General features: G+C 43.2%; 2 protein-coding genes across 4 annotated transcripts in view; both read left to right on the top strand.

Moving 5' to 3' along the window:
• The window catches only part of LOC117451278 (serine hydroxymethyltransferase, cytosolic-like), a 66,052-nt gene that overhangs the window by 33,508 nt on the left and 7,151 nt on the right, over positions 1-25,393 (top strand). For 2 of the 3 annotated variants that reach the window (XM_071204084.1, XM_034089496.2), the window contains exon 2: positions 24,990-25,118. In XM_071204084.1, the coding sequence (XP_071060185.1) occupies positions 25,026-25,118 (93 nt within the window). In that variant the 5' untranslated portion in view covers positions 24,990-25,025. Of the gene's footprint in view, positions 1-10,514; positions 10,599-24,989; positions 25,119-25,393 lie in introns of those variants that run through there. The other variant, XM_071204083.1, reaches the window with a different exon arrangement.
• On the top strand, positions 12,335-14,610 carry LOC139434343 (uncharacterized). Its single transcript, XM_071204203.1, has 2 exons — positions 12,335-12,413; positions 13,325-14,610. Exons 1-2 carry the CDS (start codon positions 12,367-12,369, stop codon positions 14,217-14,219), a joined length of 942 nt encoding a protein of 313 aa, XP_071060304.1. The 5' UTR covers positions 12,335-12,366; the 3' UTR covers positions 14,220-14,610.

The raw sequence follows: 25,393 nt of genomic DNA, 5'->3' as shown, positions 1-25,393 counted from the left end.
GACTTCCTGGGTGCCTCCTTTATGGTCGGCCCTGGTTGCTGATAGGCCAGCTGAAGGTGAGAGGATCCAATCAGCCATCAGACTCAGGTGCACAGGCAGATACCGATCAGCTGCTGATTAGCTGTGCAGAAGACAGGGAGAAGAGAGAAACACAGGAGGGAAGGAAAACCACACATGTACAGCCTGCCTGGCACGTAACAGCATTTTTAATCGCATTTTTAAAAATCGCATTTTTAAGCACAGGGCCATCTAAGCTAGTTTACAGATGGCCCTGAGCCCAATTGAGATTGCCCTGAAAAATGCATGCGGACGAAATGGCACGAAGGGTTTGGGGGGCCTCCGTCCCCCTAGACATTTTTTAATTTTAGCAGGTCTTAGATGCTGTCTGGTGCATTCTCTAGACTGAATTATAAGATGAACCACCACAATATTATATTGTACAATTTCAATTGTATTCTTCATTTCACTTGTTTGTTTGTTCTTGTTTGTGTTTGCTCGCTTGCATGCCCTGCATAGCTTTAAGAAATACTTAAGTTGTTGGTCAAAACACTTTCCATCTGATGAAGGCAAATGCCTTCCCAGATGGAAAAAAGTAGAAAACATTACATTCAGTTATAACTGCCAAAACAAACATTATTTACACTATTATGGCCCCTGTTAAAAATGTTTGTAATGTTAACTACTGTAAATTGGTCGAACGAATGCCTCCTCATCCGGAAGCTGACCGAGCAGACCCGAGCAGCAGTCGAGAGGAGCCGAGCGCATCCGCGAAGCACACGTCAGAGTTCCCGTTAGCCGGCAAATCTAAATATCTTCGGTCAAAATAATTTCCCTTTAGAGCAATACCGCTTCAGTTGCGCCACTTATGTGACAGACAAGAAGAGTATGTGACAGACAAGAATAGTCAACTCTAATGTCTAACACTTAATGTGGAGAAAGAGATGTCCTGTATGGGTTGATTGTGCGTTTATCTGTTGGTAATGCCTCGGGGTTCCGGTGGGCATGTAAACAAATGCATAATGCTGCGCTATACTTTGTGGCCTCACCCAGTTGCATAGCGACACTTATTGTGTAGTTGTCTTTTAATAAGCAGGTAGTCATATCATTAGCTAGAACTAGCTGGATCTGATCGATATGGACATAAACGCGAGTGAAGTCTAATCTGACGGGAGAGAGAGATCAGCTGCTGCTGACGAGTCGAGACTCGACACGCAGCTCTGCATAACCACATGCAGCGGTGAGCGGAACAAAACACACACTTCAGGTTAGAATATCACACGTAGCTATTTTAATTACCTCTCAAACTACCTAAACTAGTTATAGATATGTTTAGTTTTACTGTCGGGTCACTCATTACTGGATCCGCGAGCTGCATGATACTGGCATAATAGATTGCCCGATCGGGCAACCAGCAGGTGAGGCTTCATTGCCCGAGCTAAATACTAGATGGCCCCGGGTTTTTTAAAACAAAATGTCCCATCCACGGGGCCGACCAAAGCGGTCTCATCAGCTTGTTCGTTCATGTTTGACTATTGTTCACCGTGGTTTGTTGTTGTTTGAAGTCCCATGCTGAAGTCATGAACGTTAGTTGGTGCTCCAGTATAATCGGTACGCCTGAAACTCATCCAGTGAGAAACGTTCCGCTGTGCAAAAATAAGTGCGATTAAAATGCGTTAATTTTTTTAACGCGTTAATTTTTGTGTAATTAATTAATCTTAATTAACGCGTTAAAGTCCCGGCCCTAGTTAAAACGCTTAATAACCTTCATTACGTGTTCGAGAAAGAACATAAGAAAGTTTGACAAAGATGAGGCTGTTAAACGGAAAGAGAGAGAGAGAGAGAGACGCTGAGCCGCACCGAGCAGCGATCAGCTGATACGGAGCATAGAGAGAGCTGCAGTCCGCGGGGCTCGGCCTCGCCTCCTGTCCTCACAACTCTTATTAATCCCGGTACCGGAAATTGTTATTTGTTCCTACTCGGAACCGAGTGTTGCTTCCCAAGCCTGCCACTGTGCTACACTTCCCGCCCCGCTCCGCCCCCGTCTAACTGTACAGAAAGCGGCGAGATGCATTTCCTTAGGAATCGACAAGCAGAACCGAAACTAACACTTCTAAACGAACAATGTCGGACACGTACAATTTGCGAATTAGTTCTGCCTTTTGTAAACTGAATGTATCAATAATTTGTCAATAAATCAGGTCGAAAAACGTCACTTGTCCGCCGGACAAGTCAATTGAAAGATCTACTTGTCCGATATTGTAAATAACACGTCCCGGACACACTTGTCCTGTTCCTCCGGCCCATGGAAAGGTAGTAGTTCCTGAAATCTAAAAAGAGCACCATGTGTAAAGAACTGATTAATGTATTCAATCAAAGTATTGAAATCCTGGAAAATGTTGAAACCCTTACCTGTCTATAAAGTATAGGGCAGAATGTCTAAATCCTACCCGGATACAGCCATGTTATTTTCTAATTGGCTGTTCGACAGCTTACATTCTTTTGATTGGTTGATGCGTGGCCACAGTGATTCTGTACTAGTTTGTTTACAAAATTGCGGCGCAACTTGGTGGGCGGTACCCTGGAAAGAAATCTCTGCGTGAGAAATACAAGGTGTGGCGTGTGAGTGTGTGAATGGAGTGGAATGCGTGTGTCTCACGCCAAATGCGTGAGACTTGAGAGCCCTGGGGTCTACGGGAATTGCTCCCATATGCATCCATCGCCTACAGTTTGCAGCATTGAGCTTCACAGCACTGTCCCCCAGAAGTCGGGTTGATTGCATTCGGGCTCGATTGCTTATCCTGTCTGAGTAGCCCGGATCAGAGCTGTATAATAGAAGAGTTATGACAACGGAAGTCCAAAAACGGTTATCGTCACGTGGTTCATGTAGACGAGGATCGTTCCCCGGAAGTTCATGGCGGACAATGTGAATGCATTGATAACAGGAGATAGAACTACGATTTTTGGTAATTATTAGTGAATAAAGGTTTTGATTTGCAATATTTATACAACAAATCGATATGTGTATGTATTTACATCAATATGTTTTAAAAAATAAAATATAATTTGCTAATATTAAGTGATAATATTAGGATTAGTGTGAACAGCTAACAGTGCCTTGGTTAAAGAGCCTGTTTATTTATAGCTTTGAATTCTTTAAAACCAATATTATCTTCTTAAACTTGTATGGTAGTCAGGAGCATCACTTTCTAATGTGTATTGATATATTTAGAGGGAGGGGATCTAAAGTAATGCTTTAAAATTCAGATTAGATTCATTTCTACCATTTTCTTGAATTCATGGTAGTTTCAGTAATCCCATGGTAATTGAGGACACAAGTTATCTAAATGACTAATGTCATCTTTATGGCTTTCAGAAAGGACAGGTGACCGACAGGTGACTATCAAAGGACTAGCAGCAGCAGCATGATGATGATGATGATGATGATGATGATGATGATGATGATGATGATGATGATGATGATGATGATGATGTTAAATGTGTTGTTTTAGGAACATCCATTGCAAATACATGGAATTCAATAAACATTGAATAGCATATCATGCAGTTTGTCGGTGCCTTTTCCTCCGTGTTGTCCTGGTGTGCTGTGTTGCCTCCTAGTCGCCACCATGGTTTGCTGTGCTGCCTGGGGATGCTCAAATCGCTCAGAGAAAGGAGTACGAATGTACGGCTTCCCCACTGACACGGAGCGGAGGAAGCAGGAGCAATTTCACGACCAACAGCAAAAAAATATGTGATGTAATTATATACAAACACTGCATTTGCACTTTTTCACAAAACGAAAACCACACCATTGGGAAAGCTTAATGTTTTGTTTAATACAAAAAACAGGGAAAGGCTTGAAAAACACTGAGAGTTGAGACTCAGGGTGCAGGGTGAGGGTCTCAGTGCAGGTATTCAGGCTCCATTGAATCCCCCTCTGGTTCTTGTGCTGAAAGAGGGAGTAACAGACAGGAGAACGGGTTATACACACACAGCACACCTATTGGATGGGAAATGCCTTGGGGAGATAAGGTGTGGTCTCTGTTCCCAACTGAAGTTATGGAACTTTATTATTTGTGAGTTTAACAAAGTATGACAAATGGCATCAGTAACAGATGTGATGTGAATTTCTATAAAGTTGTCTCACATTCTTGGTCATATTTTATATACAGTATGTAATGAGTATAACATGTCCAGTAAGTATAAAGTGTTTCCTAATACTGTGTATTCAACCACTATGGAATATGTATGTGGGCAGACACAACTGAGTTGTTCTGTTTGTGAAGTAACCTCAAGTCACTCGTTTGTCAAGACAAGAAAGGGCAAGACTAGGCTGAGAGCAGAGGCTATACCCACCATCTTCGTGCATCGCCCTGTGGTCAAAAAGAGAAGGGCCCCTGTATCTACAAAGCCCATAGCTCATGATCACAGCGATAGTGTGAAAGGTGACACAGGTATACTAAGTATGAACTCTTAGTAACAAAAGTAATATTTCTTATTTTTAAGTGGTATAATATTTTTAAATGTTCGAACATTTACAGTGCCATGTCTTCTACTTACATTAGTCTCAAAGATTGAGGGAAGAGATCACTGCCCTCCACCTGCAAGGTGTCCCGTCATGTACCTGGAAGTTTGGGTTGGCAAAATGGAGTAAGAGAGGGACTTGAAAAACCTTGGTGGCTCTCTACTCATGTTGTTACAGTTGTCTTGGTTACAGCTCTCAAGTTTTTTTTTGTGCCATTTCCACATCTTTAGAAAATATGAAAAAATTGGAGTGAAATCAACCTCTTCTCTGGAGAACAAACTTTGATTTCTCTGTCTTGTGAGTTTGCAGTCTTGCAGTTTTGCTCCTCCACCTGTAACATCACTGCCCCTCCACCTGCCATACAGTAGGTTACTAACAAGATTACTTATAATACAGTGATAGAATACATGTTTAGTATGCTTACTTATATAAAACAGTAGTATTAAACTTACCTTGTGTTTTCACTCTCACTTAAGTCCCTCTCCCTTTGCCATCAATCCAAAATCAGCTGAGCTGCAACATTATACAGACAGGTAATAATCAACAGAATCACAAGGACACAATATGGCTCTGTTAAAAACACTCACTCTTACACGCACCAAAGTTATATTTATCTAATATTTAACTCCCTCCACCCAGGGCCGTATCCAGGATTTCCTAAATACCGAGGTCCAAACATGCTAGGGGGGTTCGGGGGTATACTCCCCCGAGATTTTTGGGATTTTCATGATCTAGTTAGGTGCTTTTTAAGTCCTGTGGGGGGTCACAAATTGGATACTATATTGATTTCAAACCATGTCAGTGGGCTGCAGCATCAATTCTTTTTAAAGTGTAATGCATAACAATCAGTTGAGTGTTACTATTAATGATCTGGACATGCAGAAGAGGCTAAAATGATCACACAACATTGTCAACATTCATTTTCCATGTCTCTCTCCTTTCCATAACCTGCAGCCTCTCTTCCATCTTCTTTAGTCTCTCTGTCTTCTTCCTGTTCATTACTCTCTCTGTCCTCTACTCTTTCTCTTTGTTCAATCTCTCCCTCGTTGTTCACTTTTGCTCCTCCTCACTTGTCGCTCCTGCCAGTGAATTAAAATCAATTCAGCAATTTAGTTCATTTCACTTGTTTGTTTGCATTATTTTTTTAACTTTAAATCAGTTTTGTTTGATTCTCAAAAGAGAACAAAGATGTAAGCAAATTGTGTTTTATACAATTGTATGTTATTATGACATCATAACAAAGATGTTGTTTTAAAATTATGCCTATTGTCTATATTCTAAATGAAGACTACGTTATAGATAGATAGATAGATAGATAGATGGGGTTATTAGGCCTACATTCGTTTGTGTGACTATACCTGCAGTTCCTCCCTGACTTCCATCACTTTCTCTCTCTCTCTTTCTCTCTGCCTGTCCTGTCTCTTCCTTACCAAAGCTGAGCTTCGACTGACGTAGTCTTTTCATTATATCTGAGTCAGTGTGAAAAGAAAACAATACAATGTTATATCTTCAATGTTTTACTCAAATTGAAATGAAAGAAAAGCATTACAACGTTTGTTAAAAGGTAATCCTTCTGACATTGGATGAATGTAATTAAATGTAGCTCTCTAGCTAGTTTATTCACACAATTTAAAGTATAGCCTATAGCTGCAATATAAGTTAGTGTGCATGTTGTCGGACGTCCACTGACTAACGTAGAGCGTTCACACAGGATCTGCTGGTCATATGATGTCCTGATGAACAGAAACACAAGCAGCCCGCTGGACTCAGATCTCTAGATACCTCATCACTCCTCCTCTGCTCCAGTTCAAATCCGGGCTGCGGTGCGGTGGTTTGTTGATACATGTCGTCTTCTTCTGTTTGCTTTAATCGATGTAGTTATGCAGCACCCCCATCGGCAGTAAATGGAAGTACTACAAATAATCCCTTTTACTGCAATTATATCACAAGTTTTGTATACACAGCTCGGAAAAAATTACCGAGGTCCGGACCTCGGTGACCTCAATGGTGGATACGGCCATGCCTCCACCCCTGCATACAATCCCGTTTAGAAGCCCCTCTTCTATAATTCAACAACGTTGGACCAAATAGACATTAAGAGAACGGAATGTACAATTAAAAGGCTGTTCAACGTGTGTTGCTAACTTGCTTCGGTATCCTAGCTTGATCCGTTATCTGTAAACGTTCCCTAAATCTACTAATTTAGGGATAATCCACTGACATCCTTTAATACACATGTTCATTAGAATCAGATGTACTGATAATATCCGCAATATAAATCTTTAAACTTCTTCTTACCTTTAAAAGTCCGTCACGAACGGTCTATTATGCTGCAACTCCACAGCTCTGCCAGCCTTGGCGCTAACTTCCGGGGAACGATTGAGAGGCTCCACGATCCGCCATTGCTGTAAAAAACTGGTCCATTGGAGTGAACGGAGATGACGTAACTCTTCTATTATACGGCTCTGGCCCGGATGATGCTGCATCGAAATTTTTTACGTCGAATTTTATACACCGAATTTTTTAACATCGAATTTTTTTCACTTGAAATTTTGGGATCTGAATTTCAACATTTTTATTTCACATAGGTAAATTCGGAGCAACACACATTCAGATACATGATTTTCAAAGTAATTATTTTCAATGCTATAAATTCGGTGTCTGATCAAATTCAAATACTTCTGTCTTTTGTTTGCTTCCATACTATGGTAGCAGCCTTGCTCTTGTTGTTGGGCCTGGTGAAAATGGACTGCTGTGTATTTAGCTGTCCTTTCAAGCCCCTCCTTCTCAACCTTTGAGGCACGTGACTAACGGCCCCTCCTTCTCAACCTAGGCCCCTCCTTCTCAACCTTTGAAGCACGTGACTAACGGCCCCTCCTTCTCAACCTTTGAGGCACGTGACTAACGGCCCCTCCTGACTAACGGCCCCTCCTTCTCAACCTTTGAGGCACGTGACTAACGGCCCCTCCTCTCAACCTTTGAGGCACGTGACGAGCTTCACAGTTCTGTTCTGTTAATCATAGCATCAGAGTATTAACTATTTTAACATATTAATATAAATATATATATATACCTTTGAGACACGTGACGAGCTTCACAGTTCTGTTCTGTTAATCATAGCGTCAGAGTATTAACTATTTTAACATATTAATATCAGGGTTGCCAACTTTGGGTACCTGGCACACTCTATTTTGGCCTAGTAGAACAATAAGCAGCAGACTTTTACTTTTTTTTATCATTTCTACTGGATCTTAGATCTGCGCTTGCGCAATACGGGTCGGCAGTTGCCAGAGAGTATTTTTGTTGGGTAATCTATGGTAGGGCTAACCCATACAGTGGTGGGGTGAAGTCAGTATTTGCAATGTAATTACATACACGCTCCCCCTTGACAGTGAAACGCCACGCGTGAGGTTTAGATTATTTCCCTGTCTCAATCAAAATTGAACTGTATGAAATAAAAAGGCACATTTGTCTTGTAGTAAATAAAAAGGGCGACCTGGAGCCAATCCTGCAATTTACACACAGGTGAAAGAGTTGACATGCATCCCCCAGGAGATTTTTTTAAATACTAACATAAAATACACATTCTGGTACTCTCTTGAGAGGAAAAATAAATACATCTATTACTACACGACATATTTAAACAAATGAATGCCATTTTAGTTTTTTGTTACTTTGTTCTGAAAGCTGAACCTGCTGCTCCTCACAGAGAGAAGAGGGAAGAAGCTGTGTTAATTACTTTACATTGTGGTTAAGGGTTAATAGCCCCCATTGTTCTGTGTGTCAACATGACAGACAGCCCACACACCTATCAATCGTCAAACCGTGGGGTCTTATTTCATTACGTGTTGATTTCTATCAACACGTAATGTTGTATCGATGTATATAGAGATGTACTACAGCAAAAGTATTCTCCGTCGGGACTTCCTGCAACAACACCACGCCGTTATCTTTATTCTGATTGGCCAGAAGACATTATCAAAGATGTTCTATTGAGAAGATGATCACTACCTGACAAAAGTTTTCAAAACCGTTTCTAGTCTTCGGTATTCTTGTTTTTGGCGTGAGAATAGTTTGGGCAGCGCGAGAGCGTGAGATTGAGAGTGAAAGCGTGTGTCACACGCCAGATGCGTGAGAGTTGGCACAGCCCCACCTAGTGTCAGCAGAAAGTATTAAAATAATGATTACAACAAAATGCAAAAAATAAATAAAAAAATATATAAAATATATTTTAAGATCATGTTTAATCATCTGATTCGTCTGTACATTGCTGTTTTAGTATGTGTTCTTCTAATTAGTGTCTACAGTGTGTGCCTATTGAGCTGTTTAGAGCCATGTGGGACAAAACCATAGACTGTATATAGGACAAAACCTGATCCTGCCCCTCCCTCTGACTGTCTCGTGAACGGTGACTGCAAAAACTACAGTATTTTCCTATTTAATGTGTGTGGCAACAAATAATGACCATAGGGGCAAAGTGCTGCCATCCCCACCATACGTCATCTCACATAATTCAGAGCTGATTGGCTGTAAGTACGTGTGCAGCGAAAAGTGTGGTGTGTGAAGAGGAGGAGAGAGAGCTGCAGTGAGGCGTCCTAAAACCAGGAAGTAAGCTGCGCATGGCTTCCCTCCACAAAAAAGCAACGAGATTTCTCCATAGGATTTTAGAAAATAGCTCCAAATAAGATCTGTGGGAAACGTAGCTGTTAGATAAATGTACGTTTTGTTCAGCCGGATAATATCCACATGTCTACCCTACTTTTATCATTTTCGAATCAAAAATCTATTGATTAGATTAGATTTATGATAGACTTTTTAAACTACAAGAAGATAAGGAGGACTTTTACAAAAAAGTAATAGAGATTTTTGTCCAGAGGGATAGGCAAATGGACTTAATCTTCAAGTCAAGGTAAGACTGCAATTTTATTGAAAATGGGATATTACTAAGAGAGAACAATTCAATATTTAAATGATACAATAAATTTTTTTTGGGTATCCTTCTGTTGAACTGTCTGTTTGAAAGTAATTGAAGCATCAGACAAAAAAAGCTTTTGAAAATAATATTATATTTTGATTTAATATATTTGTAAACCTGAAGAGTCAGTGCCAGTGCCTCACCAGCCATGAACCTCTCTGCAGAAGCTTATATATAGACATCTGAGTTTTTTGTGCCCCACCACTTTTGTACATATAGAAACGCCACTGATGATACCAATGATGATGGCGAGTGATCTGTCGCCCTGGCAACGGCATTTAAAAATGTAAAACTCAAATTAAATACATTAACAGCCTTCAAAGCATATTTTAATGTCTATTTGCATGTTAATTGCATCAATTATTTCAGTTATGACTTCAAGAAAGGGCCTTCATTTGTTTTTTAACTTTAATTTTATTTTACGTGCCTCAAAGGTTGAGAAGGAGGGGCCGTTAGTCACGTGCCTCAAAGGTTGAGAAGGAGGGGCCGTTAGTCACATGCCTCAAAGGTTGAGAAGGAGGGGCTTGAGGTACTGCGCACTGAGGGGTACTACGAATTAGGAGGGAATTCCGTCTCGTAGCGTTTGTCCACTGTTTTGAAATGCCGCTCCTAAATTACCCTTATTCGATAAAGCCACGCTCGCATTGCAGATGAGACGGATGGACTTTGAATTAGAATAGATACAAAAATAATCATCCTCCCACTCGGAGTGAAAATTATATATTTTGGGCTTTTTTGCTTCTGCCATAAAGCCACACCCCGACATGGGGTCACGCCGGCCAATCACAAAGCTTTGATGCGTTCAAGTGCATTATTCTGACACAGGAAGATTATGTTATAGGACATTAACGATAAAACAGAATATTGTTGTTCTATTTTTAGACACATCTCGCGATCGACTGGGAATCTCGACTGGTTGGGCACCCCTGCCATAGACTGTATATATAAATAAATGGATAATACTGAGAAAGAAGAAGAGCCAGGGAGCGGATTGGTCCAAAATTTGGCGGACTTTATCCTCCGCAGTGAGGCTCTTTCTGTTCAGCCCCGTGCTCACATTTCAGTCCTAAAGTGACAGCTGTAGCCTACACTATACTGGTGAGTGAAATAATAGTTAAGGACATGTGAAACTGTTTAAGTTAACAGGTAGAAAATAACATTTTAATGTGTTATCTGTCACCGTTTGTTGTTATTATAGGAGTAATTGGTATCACTCCGCGGCGTGGTTATTTCCGCACGGCTGTTATATATTTAGCCGTTTATCAGCTAACGCTTGTAACTCGTGCTAACTACCGGGTTTAAACACCTGACCTCTTCACTTCATGCTTAACTTTATGCTACTGGCAGTGAATGTTATCCACCTCAGAAAAACATTATGCAACATCATAATTCACAACACTATATTTTTAATATTGTAAATCCTGTACTACATGTACCTCTTGTTAAACCTGCACAGCTCTACTTGAATATAGTACTGTCATATTTTATCATATTTCACTGTAGCCTACACAGTTTCTCACATCATTGTTGTGTAAATATTGTATTTATTTTTTACAATAGTATTACAATGATTAACTTTAACTGTTTCTGTGGGGATAATTTAACGCTAAAAGCACATTTTAACAGCTCATTTTATTCTAGTCTATAAATATAGTCTACATGACGTAACAAAGTTGTGTCTGTTATTACTGCAAACTTTGTGCGTCAGTTTGAGCCAATAGTGTAAAGTAACGAAGTACATTTACTCAACTACTTAAGTTCAATTTGGAGGTTACTTGTACTTTACACTTCATGACACAAATTACTTGTATACCTCCAAAACTACTTAAATGTTATCCACCTCAGAAAAACATTATGCAACATCATAATTCACATCATGCGAACAATATCTTTTTAATATTGTAAATCCTGTACTACATGTTGCACATTTCTGCTCCACGCGACCTCTTGTTAAACCTGCACAGCTCTACTTGAATATAGTACTGTCATATTTTATTATATTTTACTGTAGCCTACACAGTTTCTCACATCATTGTTGTGTAAATATTGTATTTATTTTTTACAATAGTATTAAAATGAGTAGTCTCTACATAACATAACAAAGTTGTTTCTGTTATTGCTGCAAACTTTGTGCGTCAGTTTGAGCCATAGACTGGTTTGAGCCAATAGTGTAAAGTAACTAATTACATTTACTCAACTACTTAAGTACAATTTTGAGGTGACTTTAAAAATATATACTTTTATACCTCCAAAACTACTTTTTCCAATAAATGCAGCAGTGCATGCACAATGTGTCTGCTATTTTCTTGGTGGTAGGATGGTCTTATTGGGCATCTACTGTATGAGTAGATCAGATAGAGTGGATAATAAAGGTAACAGGAGTCATGTGCTAACTGTTGAGCAACAAAACACAAAACTTCACAGTAGACGTGTTCTATTTCGTATATGGCTTCGCCCTCTAACGGCCCGTACACACTACAGGCGTCAGAAAAGCTTGAAGCTGGGCGTGTCTGAGGCTTGGCGCTTTCTCGCGCCCAAGGCGACCAACAACCAATCAGGAATCTCCCGCCTGCCCCCCCGCATACAAAGCAAAAAAAAGCCCGGCTCTTCTTTACTATTGCCAAAATGGATGCCGGTTTTGTAGCAACGGTAGCGTTGGTTTATTCAATGTCTCGCAGGAGGCCACGTATAGTGCGTCGCTGTTGGGTACATCCGATACTCAGAAAACGTCTGCAACGGGGGGAATACCACGTTCTTGTCCAAGAGATCCGCCTGGATGGTGTACTGTTTCAGCAGGATGAGCAAAGACGCGTTCGACGAGTTGCTCGGAAAAGTCGGTCCACTGATTGCAAAGGCAAACACCCGTATGCGTTTGTCAATCGGACCCGCCGAGCGACTCGCCATCTGCCTACGGTACGTTTTGTGTATTTCTACTTCTTTAATATGACTCTGTATATAAAGAGAGAGAATGCATGCAATGGATGAATGAAGTCTGTGATTTAGTTCAGATGAATGACATTAATTAAGATAGCTAGGTAAACGCAGTATTGCTCCCCTGTGTGTGTGTGTGTGTGTGTGTGTGTGTGTGTGTGTGTGTGTGTGTGTGTGTGTGTGTGTGTGTGTGTGTGTGTGTGTGTGTGTGTGTGTGTGGTGTGTGTGTGTGTGTGTGTGTGTGGTGTAATTGTGTGTGTGTGGTGTAATTGTGTGTCTGTGATATGTTGGTGTGTGTGTGTCTGTCTGTGGTGTAATTGTGTGTGTCTGTGGTGTGTGTGTGTCTGTCTGCCTGTGGTGTAATTTTGTGTGTGTCTGCGGTGTGTGTGTCTGCCTGTGGTGTAATTGTGTGTCTGTGATGTGTCTGTTGTATGTTTGTGTGTCTGCGGTGTGTGTGTGTCTGCCTGTGGTGTAATTGTGTGTCTGTGGTATGTTGGTGTGTCTGTGTGTGTGTCTGCGGTGTGTGTGTGTCTGCCTGTGGTGTAATTGTGTGTCTGTGGTATGTTGGTGTGTCTGTGATGTGTGTGTGTCTGCCTGTGGTGTAATTGTGTGTCTGTGGTATGTTGGTGTGTGTGTCTGTGGTATGTTGGTGTGTGTGTGTATGTGTGTGTGTGTGTGTGTGTGTGTGTCTGCGGTGTGTGTGTCTGCCTGTGGTGTAATTGTGTGTCTGTGGTATGTTGGTGTGTGTGTGTCTGTCTGTGATGTGTGTGTGTCTGTGGTATGTTGGTGTGTGTGTGTGTCTGTGTATGTTGGTGTGTGTGTGTCTGGTGTGTGTGTCTGCGTGGCGTATAACTTTTTTTTTTTTTAAATCATGTATATTACTTTTTTCTCAGGTACCTGGCAACCGGTGACTCGTACAGGACCATAGCATTCAGCTATCGGGTCGGGCATACAACAGTGGCTGTCATCGTGAAGGAGGTTGCGGGTGCCATCTGGACCGCGCTGGTCGAGGAGACCATGCCGGTACCACAGACGGAGGACTGGAGAGCCATCGCTGCTGGGTTCCAGGAGCGCTGGAACTTTCCAAATTGCGTTGGTGCCATTGATGGGAAGCACGTGGTGATCCAGGCTCCGGCACATTCTGGGTCCCTCTACTTCAACTACAAGTCCACCCACTCCTTGGTACTGCTGGCTGTCGTGGATGCCCAGTACCTCTTCAGGGTAGTGGATGTCGGAGGTTTTGGAAGGAGCAGCGACGGTGGAAGCCTGCGGAATTCTGCATTTGGAGAGAGCCTCCGAGATGGCAGTCTGCAGCTCCCACCTGACACCGTCATCCCAGGAGCAGAGCGGCTCGGCCTTCTTCCCCATGTGTTTGTTGGGGATGAGGCTTTTCCGCTGCTGGACAACCTGCTGCGTCCGTTCCCTGGACGTCACCTCACAGGAGGCTGTTCAACTACCGCCTCGGCCAGGTTGGTGGTTGAATGTGCGTTTGGCATCCTCTCATCTCAGTGGAGAATGTTCCGGCGTGTCATCACCACCAGCCCGGGGGTAACAGAGTTGTGTGTGAAGGCCACCTGTGTGTTGCACAACGTCCTCCGCAGGAAGACAATAGGAAGGTCATCATGCACACCTGTCGTCGCAAAGTCGAGTGATGAAGCTCCAACCCTGCGCGATGCACCTATGATGGGCTCAAACAACGCCACACGCCGATCCATCCAACTGCGGGAGACCTTCTGCTCCTATTTGAATGAGGAGGGTGTCGTGTCATGGCAGCAGAACGTGGTGTAGGGTCACCATGGCTCCTCCAAACCAAAAGCTCTTTTAAGAGCTACCCATTTTCTTTAAAGAGCAAATGTTCCAAATGAGCCATTTTAAAATCAAACATTGCTAATAAACATGTTTCTTGAATTGATATTATTATATTATGATATGACTAACAACCTTTTTCTTTCAGCCCTGTTTTTACTGATAAACCACTCATAATTTCAATATGTTTTCACATGACCAATTACAGAAGAAAGCACATTATATATACCGACATACATGAAGCTTCTGGTATGTTGCAACTGACAAACCACATGAACAAGTGAAGACACAGTATAGCCATAACATACTTGAAATAATGTTTTATTTGGTGAATTTGAGTGAAGTGTGTGTGATGAGTGTAAAAAAATGTAATGTGGATCAGTATGTGTGAAAAAATTATAAATTATACATTGTTCTCCTGGTCCACCTCAAAAATGAGCTGGTGTACCCCGAGGCGGACTCTTGCCCTCTGTGCCTTTGTCATCTGCCTCATGGTGGGCAAGAGGCTCTTGAAGAATTGAAAGTCCTCGTCCTCCTCCACCACTGGTGGGGTTGGCTGGGCAATTGGTCACAGCAGACAGCAGACTTCTTTCATCTTTTCTTGCAGACGTTCTCTAATGAAATGAAATGAAATAATAAAGTTAATAAATAATAAAGTGAATTTCTTTAATTTACTAAATTATTCCTCCATTAATGAATGCTATTTTTATGCTACATTCCATGCTGGCTAAATATACTGTCTATGCTTGATAGCTGTGAATCAAATCAAGTTTTATTTATATAGCACATTTATAAACGATTTTTGGTCGAGCCAAAGTGCTGTACATATAATAAAATTAGCCTACAGTAGAGACACTTTACAGCAAATACAACAACACAGATTGTTCAGAATATCAGTATGAGAAAAACGACACCCTCTGCATGTATTATATGTTATATTATATATATATTTTTGTATTATTATATTAATATATATTATATGTTATGCTACATTACTAGCTGGCTAAATATACTGCCTATGCTTGATAGCTGTGCATGTATTATATGTTATGTTATATATTATCCATCCATCCATCTTCTCCCGCTTATCCGTGGTCGGGTCGCGGGGGTAGCAGTTCCAGCAGAGAGCCCCAAACTTTCTTTTCCCTGGCGACATCAACCAGCTCTGACTGGGGGATCCCAAGGCGCTCCCAGGCCAGCGAAGAGATATAATCCCTCCACCTGGTCCTAGGTCTACCCCTTGGTCTCTTCCCAGCTGGACGTGCCTGGAACACCTCCCTAGGGAGGCGCCCAGGTGGCATCCTAACTAGGTGCCCGAACCACCTCAACTGGCTTCTTTCGACGCGAAGGAGGAGCGGCTCAACTCCGAGTCCCTCCCTGATGACCGAACTTCTCACCTTATCCCTAAGGGAGACACCAGCCACCCGGCGGAGGAAACCCATCTCGGCCGCTTGTATCCGCGATCTCGTTCTTTCGGTTATATATTATGCTTATACTTATTATAATATTTTTTTATTAATATATATGATATTGTAGTGCCGAGAGATATGGGAGTCGGAGGCGATCGAAGGTGGTCACCACAATATGTTATTATGCTACATTACTAGCTGTCTGTTCAATGCTAAAACGAAGTAAACTGGATATAAACTCTCCAAACAGTTGAAAACCTACCAGTTTCACCAACTGTCTCTGCCACCTCCCGCCATGCCTGGTTCCTCCGGTTTAGGTCCCGGTAGGTGAACAGAGTACAGTCATACAAGACTGGGACATTTGCCACGGAAATGATTAATGTGTCCTCCATTTTCTGACATAAGAAAAATAGTCAAGACCTGCATACACGCGGTTTGATTGGCTAGTGCTTGTAATGACGGGAATTCAAAAACGGGATTTGATTGGCTGACGCCAGCTTCGAGCAAGCCTCGAGCCTCAAAAGTTGAACATTGTTGAACTTTTGACGCCGATAGACGCTCGCGAGGCTTGCAACGCCTTGCCATGCTACCCACAATGCAGTTTGGCGAATTTTGAAAATATCCTACGTCACCCCATTCAAATGAATGGGCGAAGCGTTGGAAGCCTTTTTTGACGCCTGTAGTGTGTACGGGCCGTAAGGCTATCGCTATTTGGTTATCCCTCTGCGCCCCCGCGCAGCACTGAAGCACTTGTAGTCCACGCCCACCCGCTAGGTGGGCCCCACCCTCGGGCCTCCTTCCGGTATAAATAGGAAGGTGGCCCGGCAATCTGCTCCCTCTTTTCTTCAGCAAACCAGCACAGTTACTGAAGCACAGCAATTGAGAATCATCATGACAACTGCGTCCGTGATTGTCCCTCATGTGGCTCTGGGTTCATAATGAGTTATGACCAGCAGAGATAAAAGCAGTATGCAAATCTTGCCTGGGGTCAGAGCACGCGTACACGGCTCTAAACCAGCAGGTAGCATGCGCACACACTGCGCTCCCCTCCCCTCGGGCGACAGGAAGCGGAGAGCAGACGCTCTTGCTGCTGTGGCCGAGGAGGACGATTGGCCCGTCCAGGCTTACGAGCCCACGGACGGGGCCTCGTGTCCCTGGGGCCGAGTGCCGGGCAGGAGTCCGAAGAAAAGCAACTCCTGCCCCGCCTCCCTCCACGGTTCACCGTTCGGTTCTCCCCACCCTCCTCTCCCCCGGACGGGGGAGACAGAGTCGGAGCAGGGTGCCAGCTTGGCGGCCAAACATGCTTTCCCCCTCTCCGTCACCACAGCGCGGCGGCAAATAACACGGCTCTCCAACTCGGTGGGGACACTGGTAGAGCGGTCGACCACCAAGGCAGAGGAAATCAGCAAGGCGGCCAGCACGGCGTCTGTGCGCGTCTGTCGCTGTCTCCCAGGCGAGGATTTCCGCGTGGGTGACACAGATCCAGCGCCACCTCGGGCTGAAGTAGGCGTCTGTTACGGAGACGGCCAGAAAAGTGCTACTGGACGCTCCAATCAGCCCGGACGGGCTGCTCGGACCCCAGTTCCACGCCATGGTGGAGTCCATGAAGACGGCCGCGGAACAGGCGGACGACATTCGCCAGCATGTACAGCTGGCTCCAGCCGGCTGAGCTGCCACAGCAGCATCAACGCCCGCAGCAGCCGCGGCGTCAGCGTCCCACGTCTCCGCTCCCCCGCCACCCCAGAGACGGGGTCTCCCGGCGGCGAGTCAAAGGGGAGGGAGGTCTGCTCCGCGAGAGCCTCCGAGGACGCAGAGCCGGTAATTAAGCCGGCTGCCACTAATCTGTTGATTAAGTAGACGGCAGGGCTCCCTGCAGAAGCCTGCTGGTTTTAACCTATCGGTTAATAACCTGCAGAGCTCGCGGCATTCCTCTGTCCGAGATACGCCTTCTACACACGGTCATAATAAACCCATGAGCGCCGTTTTAACGCCTCATGTGGACAACACTGCGCTCACCTCCACTCATCCCCTGAGCGTGTACGCGCCTCATGATGAGAGTCGGAGTGAGACGCAGCGTGTGGAGGCCGTTCGGTCCCAGCCCACCTGGGGTTGCATCACGCCCTGTGTATGGATCTGGCCCTTCCTACATCCAGGACATGGTTAAACTGTACACCCCAGCGCGTGCACTACGCTCTGCATCAGCCAAACGACTCGCTGCACCCTCGCTACGAGGGGGACCCAAGTTCCCATCAGCAAAAACACGTGGGTTTGCTATCCTGGCTCCAAAATGGTGGAATGAGCTCCCCATTGACATCAGGACAGCAGAAAGCCTGTACATCTTCCGGCGCAGACTGAAAACTCATCTCTTTCGACTCCACCTCGAGCAATAGAATTACTAACAAAGAACTGCTAACAGAGCACTTGTATACTAATAAAGGACTGGCTTATCTATAGCCAGTTGAGTAGCACTTGAAATTAGGGATGCACAATATTGGTTTTGTGAAACCGATACCGATACCGATAACTTCCTGCTTCTCAAGACCGATACCGATAACCGATAATAAAAAAAAAAAAATTACGTCACTAATTATTTTAACGCGATTAACGCATGTGTATTTTTTTTCCTTGGCCGCCCCGTAGTTTCAGAGCGCATCGAGTTTAAAATACCATCTACAAGCTGATGCTGACAGCCCCGCTCCTGCCGCCCGCTTGTGGCAGACCACACTTCCACGCTCACCGGCAGGCACCGACTGGCCATTTGGTGGACCGGGAGGGTGTGTGTATGTGTGGCCCGAGCGAGCGAGAGAGAGACCTTACTTGCATTGTTGTTGTTAGCATCTGGTGCTAGCTAGCTGCGCTAACGGATATAAGGAGCTGTTTAAATCAACACACTCTCACTCCCTAAGCGTCCAATAGCGACGTTTGGTCAGTGTCCGTGGCGTCCAATTTTGACGCTCCTAGTCTCCTTCAGCGTCATAAAGGGACGCAAATAGCTTTCAACTGATTGCAATGTATTCCCATCTGCGTCGGGATTTGACGCTCATGGAAGCACGGCATTCGTTTATGCCGGCTGCCCTTAAAGGCAATGTGAGCATCCATTCCCATTGGATAACGGAGAATTTTACACCCGGAAGTAAGTACTCCTCTTACTGTCGATTGATTTTACAGTGATATCTGCACTACTCATCGACTAAAAAACACCAGATTATCCTTGTTAATTACACAACATTGATTGGTTTAAATTGTGTGCAATGCTTTTGTATTTTTCCCCTTCGATTCGGAGAAACAAATATGTTTTCTGAGTAAAGGATGGCAGAAGACACTACACTACCCAGAATCCCCAGCTATCGTTTGGCCTACACCATGTGCTCTGTTTGACAAACCCCGTTTTTTTCACCATTCATTCCGATGGCTGGCGTCTATGTCACGTGATCTTCAAATTTCTCCCTGCAGAAAAAGAAAACATGGCCGAAATTCGTTTTATTCTGGGTGTAAAATGCCTATTTTAAAGTCAGTTTGGCCATTAAAATTCGTTTTGATGTCATTTGATGCAAGAAATATGAGTTGTTATTTCAGATTATGTGTGCAGTGGATGTACATGATCTTTAGTTTGCTAGTTATTACGAAGATTACTTCAGGAAATCGCGACGTTTTCATTGTTACCAAGGTGGTTGCTAGGGACGCTGCTATCGGTTATGTTGTGTAACTGTTTCATGGTGTTATCTTTATTGCTACCCCCTTCCCCGTCAATGTATAGTGTTGGTCCACAGCCTAAACATATTAGTTTAACAAAATCCGCATCTAAAGATAGCCTACGTTATTTCCCCCCTGTGCAATTCCAGTCTCACATCTCAGAGCACATCGTCATTAACAAATACCGGAAACAGACCAAAATAATAATAATAATACCTTATTCCGAGTGTGCTTGCTTTTCTCTTTGAAAGTCATCACATAACGGCATTGTAATACACGGTTCGGCTGCATTACATATTACATATCTGCCGTAGTTCTGTATTTATAGAGCCCTGATGAGAAGACAAACATGAGGAACTGAAAACGTGACGTGGATCATAAATATATCAGCCATTAAACAACATCTTACATTTCTTTTCACACAATACGTCTCCTTGCAGTATCAACACTAATTCGGCTCACTTTTATATTTGATCCAATTGGTAGATAGGCTGTATTTACACCATAAAGGTGCACAGCTGATATCAAGGGACACCTGGTGGTTAAAGCATGTTATTGAATTTCAATATTTTTATTATTAGATATTAATACGATCCCTATAAAGTATATTCATTACACGTTATTCTCTACTAATTGTTAATTAAAGACTGTATGTAATGACTATTTTGCACATCCCGTTCAAGATTTCAAGATTTTCTAAGGTTTATTGACATATTGGTCTGCACAACTGTGGTGTAGTTCTGCACTGAATGAAAAACTTGGGTTGCAGGTTCCTCAATAGTGCATTACAAGACATCTATCAATATTTGTGCATACCTCCAGCAATGTTAACTATGTTGAAGCACTTATTTTAACTGATATTATACATAATGTATTACTCTTATAAGATGTATGTAGATATTTCATCTCCGGCCTTGTCAGGTATTGAACAATCAATAAATAAAGAACACAGAATTGTTGAATATAAAACACAGAATGTATGTGATTATACTAAATGATTTTCAAATAAACACAACTGCATATTTAACTGTTTAACACATGCTGATGTAACGCAAATGTTCCAACTTGGGATCAATAAAGTATATCTTATCTTAAGCTGATCGATGGCTACTGCCATATTTGCAAAATGTGCCTCTGAACCTTGACAAGTGCATGTTTCAGGCTTATCAATTAATGTAATGTAATGTTATCACAGGGGTCACACACATAAGACCAGCTGTTAAATAAAGCTCTTCTGACCTTAGCTGGCGTGTGGGTATATATATTAATACTGCCAATATTGGGCACAAGCAATTTTCACCCATTTATTAATTATATGTTTTAAATGTGAGTGTTTCCTGTCCCCTAAACCTCCAGGGATGTACACAGTTTAATACTGGCAACTTCTTATTATGGGAAATACGAAAACGTATTTTAAAACTACAACTCCCAGTAGAGACGTGCCATAGAGAACATGTTGCGAAACAGAATAGCCAGCATGTGTAGTTCTGGGGACGGGGTGGGGGAGGGGGGACGCGGTGGACCCGTTCAAATCCAGTTTTGGACAGTCTGCCGTGGTTCCATCCCATTTCAAGTGCTGTTCGAGAATCTGCTTAACCCTCGGAGCACACTCTCCAATCACAGAGCTTGAGGACTATCACGGGGTTTGTCAAGAGCACATGGTGTAGTCCAAACGATAGCTGGGGATTCTGGGTAGTGTTCTGCCATCCTTTACTCCTGGGAATGGACGCTCACATTACCTTTAAGGGCAGCCGACATAAACGAATGCCGTGCTTCCATGAGCGTCAAATCCCGACGCAGATGGGAATACATTGCAATCAGTTGAAAGCTATTTGCGTCCCTTTATGACGCTGAAGGAGCCTAGGAGCGTCACAATTGGACGCCACGGACACTGACCAAACGTCGCTATTGGACGCTTAGGGAGTGAGAGTGTGTTGATTTAAACAGCTCCTTATATCCGTTAGCGCAGCAGAGGAGCGACATTTCGCCACAACTACACACACACACACACACACACACACACACACACACACACACACACACACACACACACACACACACACACACACACACACACACACACACACACACACACACACACACACACACACTTTGTATTGTATTATTGTCTTCGTACGCTTTTAACACACCATCATGGCGATGTTTCAGGTGACTGATCAGGTTCGAAGTATTAGGGAGCGCTGGATTTGTGAAGAACTCCCCTCTTCCTAAACCACTAATACCACAGTACTGGCAAAACGGGAGGAGCCGAGTGAAAAACAAGCGCCCCTCATCCCAATCCACCCACACCGCAGTATTTCTTTCTTTTTTTTTACCCAAAAAATATATTGTATATTATCGGGGCTATTAATACTGGTATCGGGTTTATCGGGATGACGTCATAATTTCTAATATCGGGCCGATAATTATCGTGCATCCCTAGTTATTTTTCAAGTTACTTAACAGTACAAGCACCTACAAGGTAACAGAAACTAAAACAAAAAGGAGTAACAGACCAAAATAGCATTTCAAGCTGGTTTTATTTCTGAAATGAATCCCTGAATGAACAATTCAACATTTTGATATGGCTTCAGGCACAGTTTCTCAGTATAAAAATGAACTTTCTGAGGTAGCACTAGCAGTGAACATCAATAAACATCAAAAAAAGCATTGCACACAATTTAAACCAATCAATGTTGTGTAATTAACAAGGATAATCTGGTGTTTTTTAGTCGATGAGTAGTGCAGATATCACTGTAAAATCAATCGACAGTAAGAGGAATACTTACTTCCGGGTGTACAATTATCTGTTATCCAATGGGAATGGACGCTCACATTGCCTTTTAAGGACAGCCGACACAAACGAATGCCGTGCTTCCATGAGCGTCAAATCCCGACGCAGATGGGAATACATTGCAATCAGTTGAAAGCTATTTGCGTCCCTTTATGACGCTGAAGGAGCCTAGGAGCGTCACAACTGCACGCCACGGACACCGACCAAACGTCGCTCCTGGACGATTATGGAGTGAGAGTGTGTTGGCTAACCCTAACCCTAGCCGGACAGGGGATCGTGTCCGTCTCTGTGGCTTCAGGCTTGATCGCCGTTCAAATGACAGTTTTAATGATCTCAATGGGAATGGTTAGCGTTTCATATGCACGCAAATAAAATAAAATATAAGCCAACAGAATCAACCAAGACAATAAATGAAGTGCAATACTGTCTGAATCCTGACTAGACAGCTTTAGAGCATGTCTTTCACATCAGTTTTTTTTTTTATATATATATATATATATTGTTATGGAAATCTAGGGCCCAACACAGCTGGAGAGTACAAGTCAAATGATCATAACAAATAAATGGTGAATCGAGAAAAGCTGTCTTTTGGTTATTTATTTGAAGCTTCAAATACACGATATAATGATTGAATAATGTCACAAGTCGCACAGAGTATAAGATAGTCTGCGCGAGAGTGCGCAGGACAATGAAAAGCAGAGATTATATAAGGAAAGAGTGGGAATACTATAACTCCCCTGTTCACACGGGGAGATTGTTATGAGACACCCAGTGGCCTTGAGTAGATAGCATAACGGTTCTCAGAGCAGGGAAGTTCGTGATGTGTCTGACTGTGTATGAGTCTCCCAGTCTGCTGAAACAGCTGTGGCCTTGCAGAGACTGGGAAACTCATAAGAGAATATAATAGAATAATAATGGTAAAAGCACAACAAGAGGAAATAAGAAGCATTTGGTTTAAACATATGAAAGATATAATAAGGATAATAATAAGGATGATAATAATAAAATTTTCCACTACAATATATATATATATTTTTTATCACGATAGATACGATATCTCTGAAAAAGCATATCGTGAAGACCTAATATCGTCACGACGATATATATCGTCATATCGCCCACCCCTACCCTGGCTGGCTTATTCCCCCCTCCTTATAGGTCAGAGGAAGAAGCCACGTCTCATCTCCTCTGTCCGGTGCGCGTGCTGTCTTGCTATGTGGCGCGCACGGCGGCCTGGCGCCGTTCTCAGCGCCTGTTTGTGCACTATAGAGAGCGCTCGATCGGGCAACCTCTGTCTGCACAACGGCTGTCACACTGGCTGTGTGAGGCTGTGTCGCAGGCATATGTCTCCTCTGGGGTGGAGCCCCCGGAGAACATTAATGCGCACTCCACCAGAGGAATTCCTCCTCCACGGCTTTGCACGGAGGAATGTCAGTGGAAGATATTTGCACTGCTGCATCTTGGTCTTCCCCCTGTTCATGTATTCATTTTTATTTATCCTCTCTGACACACCCTGTACTGGGTGTCCTGTCGGAGTGAGTGACGTCAGGGAACCAGCTGTGCGCCTCTCTCCTGCCTCTCGGCACGCGGAGAGCGGCCCTTTTCCCCTCTTATAGGAGGGATGTTCCTTTTTCCTCTGACACACTATGTACGGAGTGTCTGGTCAGAGTGAGTGACGTCAGGGATCCAGCTGAGTTACAGTGTACAGTTACGTGTCTTTAAAAAGTAACGTAATCAGATTACTTTTAGATTACTTTTGGATTACTTTCTTTTTCCATCTAAAATGGGTATGTTTTGGTGAACAGGAGACACAAAAAGCAAAAGGAAACTGAACGTGTTTTTACTGTTTTAATGGCTTATCAAGAGCACAACTGAAACATCACATCTGAAACGATTTAACAACATAATACACTTGTTGGGGATGCAGCTTGGGATGTGAGGAGAGAGTGAGGGACACGGCTTAGAAAGGGCGTGTCGCCTTCTGTCCTGCCAGTGTTGGCAGGACATGAATTAAAATGTCGAACTCGGACTTCATTTTAAGGACATTTCGGCCAGGGGTGTAGAGCTATATTTGTTTAAGCACCGGATTGGCAAAACAGGAGAGGAGAGTGTGTGCACCAGTCTGCCTTGATCTATGAATTCATGTCTGTGACTCTCACGGTATCTGCTGCCCGCAGCTGTTTTATAGAAGGAAAACCTGCTTCACTTCATGACATCTCTGCAGCGCCAGGAGGCAGCGGGAGGGTTAACTCAGCCTCTGAGAAGACGAGCTCGCACCGCCTTTCGCACCGCCTTCACTGTGTTTACCTTCAGAAATAATCATTAGTAAGGCTAAAGAGCGACCGCAGGCTGATGTGTTTTAACCACACACACCTCTATATACACACACGCGATTTAAACGCAGACTTGTGTTCCTCCATGTTTCGTTGTTATTGTTTCAGAGCGAGCGGACCCGCGATTTTTTTTCAAACGCTTTTTTGGCCCATCTGCGGCGGTAATAGGTTTTGTGCGCTGTGATGATTCCGCTGTACCTTTAGTAATGAATATTAAATGTTGTGAGGAAATCTTTCCACCAATAATTCCAATAAGTAATCCAAAATGTATTCACTTCAGGTTTACGAAAGTAACTGTAATCAGATTACTCGTTTTTCAAATGTAACGCGAGCTGAATACAGTTACTTGATTTTTGTATTCTGATTACGTAACGCCGTTACATGTATTCCGTTACAACCCAACCCTGTGTATGGCCCATTGTACACCAAAGCCAGTTCATTGTAGTTGTAAACCTACTTGGCAATAAACCTGATTTTATGATTCATATTTGATCTCTAAACAAAGCATTGTCTTCCTCTTCAGATTTCCTCTCCGAGTGACCAGTGAAACAGAGAAACCATGTCTTTGACTAAGGGCCTCAGTGTGAGCAAAGAAACATGGGATTCACACAACCAGATGATGCTGGATCCTCTGTCCGTCAACGACTCTGAGGTTTGTTTTCAATGGATTTCAATGGGAGGCGTGTGGTGCAGTGGATAGAGCCCAAGTATGGGGATCAGTTGGTCACAGGTTCAAACCCCACTGCAGTCAGCATGTCGTTGTGTCCCTGGGCAAGACACTTCACCCCAAATTGCTCCTGTGGGGATTGTCCACAGTATTGAGTACGTAAGTCGCTTTGGATAAAAGTAACAAGTAACATGTAACATGTAATGGAATGGAATGGAGTTCAAGATAACATTTTATGGCGAAGTTAACAGTAATAATTT

Source organism: Pseudochaenichthys georgianus, chromosome 8, assembly GCF_902827115.2.
Source record: "Pseudochaenichthys georgianus chromosome 8, fPseGeo1.2, whole genome shotgun sequence".
In the NCBI taxonomy this organism is placed as follows: Eukaryota; Metazoa; Chordata; class Actinopteri; order Perciformes; family Channichthyidae; genus Pseudochaenichthys; species Pseudochaenichthys georgianus.
Note: the sequence above shows the minus strand (reverse complement) of the source record. Positions and strands in the feature narration are given on the sequence as shown.

Bases quoted from the DNA above. Each gene is read 5' to 3' on its own strand.
- LOC139434343 (XM_071204203.1), top strand. From the start codon at position 12,367: ATGCGTTTGTCAATCGGACCCGCCGAGCGACTCGCCATCTGCCTACG. The intron at 12,414-13,324 runs GTACGTTTTGTG...CTTTTTTCTCAG, and splicing joins CGACTCGCCATCTGCCTACG to GTACCTGGCAACCGGTGACT.